Source organism: Perkinsus marinus (assembly GCF_000006405.1).
Source record: "Perkinsus marinus ATCC 50983 genomic scaffold scf_1104296965964, whole genome shotgun sequence".
Taxonomy (NCBI): Eukaryota; Perkinsozoa; order Perkinsida; family Perkinsidae; genus Perkinsus; species Perkinsus marinus.
In genome coordinates this window covers 150,905-156,572 of record NW_003204134.1, presented here as the reverse complement: position 1 = coordinate 156,572, position 5,668 = coordinate 150,905, and the positions used below count along the sequence as shown (strand labels likewise).

General features: G+C 47.4%; 2 protein-coding genes across 2 annotated transcripts in view; one reads left to right on the top strand and one right to left on the bottom strand.

The window, feature by feature from the left end:
- Positions 1–31, bottom strand: part of Pmar_PMAR028534 (Mannose-1-phosphate guanyltransferase, putative) — a gene marked incomplete at its 5' end in the record, with an annotated part of 1,887 nt that extends 1,856 nt beyond the window's left edge. The window contains one exon of the mRNA XM_002769391.1: positions 16–31. Within this exon, the coding sequence (XP_002769437.1) occupies positions 16–31 (16 nt within the window). The remainder of the gene's footprint in view (positions 1–15) is intronic.
- Positions 32–2,612: 2,581 nt separating this feature from the next.
- Pmar_PMAR028533 (hypothetical protein) lies at positions 2,613–4,906 on the top strand (the record flags this gene model as incomplete). The annotated part of the gene is made up of 13 exons (XM_002769390.1): positions 2,613–2,747; positions 2,963–3,058; positions 3,111–3,179; positions 3,304–3,378; positions 3,428–3,499; positions 3,552–3,652; positions 3,699–3,836; positions 3,891–3,956; positions 4,004–4,106; positions 4,157–4,313; positions 4,357–4,419; positions 4,582–4,782; positions 4,833–4,906. 13 exons carry the CDS (start codon positions 2,613–2,615, stop codon positions 4,904–4,906), a joined length of 1,350 nt encoding a protein of 449 aa, XP_002769436.1.
- Positions 4,907–5,668: the final 762 nt, after the last annotated feature.

Genomic DNA, 5,668 nt, shown 5'->3' with positions numbered 1-5,668 from the left:
TTATGGTTATGTTACATTCGAAGACAATCATACGGCAGAGAAAGCTGTGGATGAGATTCCTAACATGTACACCGGCTTATGTACTCTCCTCACTGCTCGCTATTGATCTTCCAGACGAATAGCTAATTCCTCGATACGGGCTGATTTTGCTAAACTGTTGGAGCCGAGAAGAACTCCTCCTCCTGCTGCTGCAGGAGTAGTAGCAAGGGTTATGTGCATTCAAGTACCTCTTCAATGTTCAGGCTAGGCCTAATGTGGTAGGGCAACAACCACAGTTATTGGGAGGTGGTTATGGCCAACAACAGGGAGGAGAGTTCGATCCATCAGTGGCCAGTGTATTAGTGTTCATTGCCTCAGTGTCGGGCAATCATAATGATCATCATCTGATCAGATGTACGCAGCTGGTGGCCAACCACCACCACCTCCCCCACCTCCATTTGAGGCTGACAATGCTTACGCGCCCCTCAACAAGAGTGCCAATAGGCAGGAGCGACGATATGGGTAGGTTGCAGCACTGTCATGGTCAACTGATGTCGGCTCGAGTGTTCAGGTCCACTACCGGCTCAGATAGGAGCCCGTCGATTGAGCGGGATACTAATGTATCATGGACTGTACCTGAAGAGTGAGTCCATCCTGTAGGATGCTTGTCATTAAGTTTACCAGGTTTTTGGAGGCCCATGATGAAGACCACCCTTACTGCTCGGACTCAGACTACTACTATGGTACTCCATACATAAAGGATACCACTCCTCGTCCACTTCCTCCTCCTGCTACACTAACCAACGAGAGGAGTAGGAGAAGGAGGACAGAGGAGAGGTCTCCAAGACGACACCATTAAAGCAGATCATCATGTGTCTACTACTCCCCTTACCATACCGTCCCCACTGTATCCTTCACCCTCGTTCGGAGTATATCGTAATGTTATACCGTTTCATTTTACCTATAAAATAGATTGTTAAATTGGAGGTGGAAGGTGGGGCCTATACTGCTGCCGCATGCCCCGGGTCTCAATAGTTTAAACATGAGGCGTCCTTATAATGACCATCACTTCTGGCAAGAGCGTATTGAATGGGAGAGAGGCTGTTCAAAGCGGTCATCAGCAGCAGCCTCTAGGATATCAGCTGCACTATCAGCTGTAAAGGGGAGGAATGGGGTGAGGGTAATGAATAGGGAGTGTGAGCTTATTCATGTATAGTAGGCCTCAGCCAATCGTAGGCGACGAGGGACCTCAGTGAGATCTATAGCAACGGAGTTGAGCAATAATACGTTGAAGAATGGTAAGTATCTCGTTGTATATAACTATTGATGCGTGTCGGCTCTATCGGGAACGTCGATCGTGAAGGTACCCTTCAACAGACCACATCTTCCTCCCGTTTTACCGCAGACCCTCCATACGGTACACCATCACCTTCCTCTTACTACTCATCGTCTGCTCGTAATAGCAGCTATGCCCCCAGTATCAGTAGCAATACTAATAGATCTATTGATCTATGCTCGAGTAGGGTCTTCGGTACTCTCACAATTATACAACTGATCTACCTCAGGTTGCCGTTGTGATGGGCATCCTAGTGCAACCACAGCCAGTTTAAGTCAGCATCCTCCATCTCATCCATCATCATGTTATTCACTATCATCTATGGGTAACAGTATAAGCAGTCAGAGAGCTTCCAAGACACTGAGCCCATCCTCCTGTTTATCTATGACCTCAGCAGATGTTGAGAGGCTAGTGCAAGAGGAGATAAAGCGTGCCTTGATCCCGATTCAAAGTGAGCTCCAGGAGGAGAAGGTAATACCTATTGGGTGCGCCAGCATACAATCCCTCCATAGGCACGTCGTAAGAAGGCCGAAGAGACTCTACTGTCATTAAGCCAGCGCAAGGTTGGCTAGTTGGCTAGACTTACGACCCTTGGGAATGTTTATTCACCATCACTCTGGTACTGCTGCTGATGCCGCTGTACATGGTCCCAGTGTTGTGCTCTATACTAAGTTGTTCCGCGTTAGTAGTGTATAGAAGGGGGTGTACTATATTAAAATCACTTGCCAACATGCGAGTTGGCAAGTGATAGATGCGCTAGCTGATGGTATTTGGACTGTTCAATAGTCTCACTTACCAGGTCACCATCTCTGTCTTGTAGCACTCGAGGGTTCCAAAGGCTATACCAGGGATACTACCCAACTAGGGCTGAGTCCCGTACTACCTCATGTCAACGATCCGCTACGACTGGTAAATGCCTGCCTTCGAGGAATGGTGGTAACTATAGACATTGTGAGGTTGGATGCCGTAGGTATCAGGCCAATTGCGGGATGGCTGATCCTTCTTCTGGAGTATAGTGCTCATCATCATAGACACCAATTGACATAAGGGCAGTATGCCCTATTGTGAGGCGAATTTCTGCTGTTCAAGATCAGTCTTCCGCCTCATCCTCATCCTTGGATGATGGTGCCGCCATCTTGGTGGTGATGTCCTATCGAATGAGGAGTGTATCAGCGGCTTTTCGGAGTGGATGCAAAACCGCCTTCTGGAGCCTCCCAACCCTTTACCTCACGGTCCTTTAGTAGTCAACTAAGGGTGACTCATGTTACCCTTGCCTTCTAGTTCACTCTATATACCAATGGCTCCGCCTCGCTCCCGGAAAGGGCATGGTGACAGGGCGGATGATGATGGTAGTAAGCCTACTCGGAAGGAAGATCTCGCGAACCTCTTTGGTGATGATGATGCTGATAGATATGGTGTGGGGGATGATAAGGTACTAGCAGCAGTTGCGTGTCACCACCACCTCCATCATCATTTGCAGAGAGCCCTATTTGAGTCCTTCAAGAGTGAGTCGTCGGCCAGAGGAGGACAGGTACCTCGCCATCGTAGACAACACCACGAAGAGGAGGGTGGAGGGAGAGGAGGAGTGTATTATGCTAATAATACCCCATCGTAGGGCAATCGTCATTGGATATCCAGTATTGATAGTACTGTTCATCCAGAGGTAGTAAGAGTAAGTCCCAGGAGAGAGCGGTAGCAGCAGCCCAGAAGGCAGCAGCCAAACGGTCTAGGGACTCTGAAGGTGTAGGTGTAGTGGCGGCTGCCGATACTCCTACTATTCATGGTGCCCACTCAGTTTACCTGGAAGAAGGTCTCTATCGGTTTACTCTTCCTGTCCCTTTTCAGTGCTGGTGCCTTCTCTACGGTAATACCTTGTTCCTCCATTAAGCTAAGAATATTGTAAACTTTGTCATTACCGTGTTTTCATGTCAAAAAATATTTTCCGTCATACTCTCGGCATGGGACGTGGCAATTTAAGTACCCGTTAGATACTCACGATATACGACTTCTTAGCTGCTGGGTTCAAGAATATTGATATTGAGGACGCGCCCGCCCTGAGGAAGGTAGAGTGGTTCTAACTTCTACCACTCGAATCATTCACCTCAAGTGTAGGTATTACTATCAGGAGATCCCGCTCTAGTGTACTGTTTTGATAAATCCATGAAGGTGAATAAGGTTCCCCAGGTAATGCACCAACATCCTAGTAGAAGCTTCCTTGTGAGCGTGTTGGTAGTAGGTACTAAAAGATGCAGATAGGGATCTACGAGGGATAGCCTCTACCTACACTATGGATTGCCATCAGCCTCTGCCTGACTCTGGCAAGAGCATTTATCAAAAGTATCTCTTCGGTTTCCCATCCTCCAGCCCATATCGAAAGTATCAGATACAAGTTTTCAAATACCCTGATGCCAGCTTTCGTGGTAGCGAATGGTGACCGTCCTGTCCAACTAAACTCCAACTCTATGGCGAGTTCACAGACCGTTGTGGAGTTCGTGAAGGTTCGTACCAAACCCATAGTCCGGTAAGCAACATCAACCGCCTTTAGTATTCCCTACCATGTCTCTGTTTGGGGTAGGTTCGCTAAGAATGCTAAGCAATTGGATGGGATGTGCCTCAGCCGTCAGAAATGCCTTCTTATTGGGTACTATTCTACAACAACGACAGACTCTCCTGCAGCATCTGGTGTAGATACCGCACTAAGTTCCCTGATCAAGTTAAGAAGGTTGTTAGAGAGGCAATGATGTCCCATAGAGGATTGCGGGTCGTGGCTTTGGATACATCCAAATATAGAGTGAGATGCCCCGACGTCATCATCACCTTCGATAGTCATTCCTCATTCAGCTCAAGCTAGATCCTGCCATAGTACCATCTAATGAGGATAGTGGTGGGAGCGAGTCGAAAGGGAAGAGGACAGGGAAGAAGAGCATGAGGAAGACTCTGTCCTTTATGTGTTTGAATACCCCTGATAGGAAGGTAGACCTGGATGGTCCCACCAAAGGTATACGAAGGTGTTGTGTATCACAAGTACAGTCCTTATATAGGTATGGTAGAAGTGTTATCACTCGTGGATAAGGGTAAGCAACTTGAAAGGGACTATGATGCAGGTAATACCATCGTAATGCACTCCTTTGATAGTAACAATACTCCTCAGTTTCCTTTATCAAAGAATGCGATTCTGGTACATCATCCAACATGAAGGAAATGCTCGATCTACCATCGATATGTACTACACCCATACTATTCCTTCTAGCAGCATGTCATACTAGCCCTCCGCCCACCCAAACAACCTAAAGCTCGTCAGCAAGAACAACAGCAGTCGTCCAGCGGTAGTGCAGCTGCTAAGAAGGGACATCAAGGGTCTCGAGAGGCCGAGAAGGACGAGTTGGGAAAGCAGAGTGGTGGAGGAGGAGGACGTGATGCTCTAGAGGAGGATGAGCCTCCTGTTATAACTGATGTTGATGATGAAGGTAGGCTATAAGTAAACATGAGATTACTGTTGTATATGTATGTCCTCCAGATGCTGAATGGGATGAGCTACTCAATATGGAAGAGGATGATGATGATGAAGACGAGGAACTCAACTTGTACTGATCAGTGTTTATGATATAGCGTTTGAGAGCAAAGGATCGAATAAGTCTTCCAGTGTTGTAGGAGAGAGATACTCTCAATACGGTATGGATCATACTGCAGTTGCTGTACTGTACATTTCCCATTTTTCTTTGATAAGCTCTCGAGCGCTCCCATCACATCTCTCAAGATATGGACGTCCCTCTACTATCCTCCCATACCCCCGCCACCGATAATACCAATAAGGGAGCTAGCTCCCTGGCTCCAGAAGGGAGCCTTATCTCATCAATAGAAGAGAGTATTGACGATGGTAATAGTGTAGTGTCGACTGCAGAGCCAACGAGCTACCCCCGACCGACCTTACCTCTCCGACCAGCTTATCGACCACCTACCGATAGCGGGGTAGGAGACATTCTCAGCAGCAACCGTTAACGGCGAGTATTCAGGTTCCTCGAACAGCATCAGCTCCCAATCTACTAGTCTCACAACGTAACCTGTCCAGTAAACTAGTTTCGATGGAGCCTCTCCCTAATGGTGATGGCGATGCCATGATAGAACACCATCCTCACCGCGATGCATCGGGCATGGAGAGGAAGATCACCCTCTCACGCATGGTAAGATCTTTGCTGCAGAACACTCAATGCCGTTAATATCCATTCTTTAACTTTTAGTGAAACCTGTTGCTGGTGGTATCATATCAGCTTGGTGATTGTCTTTCGTATTGTATCTCTAGCATCAGTATATTTTTCTGACCCTTTAATAGCACCATGGATAGGTGTATGTCAG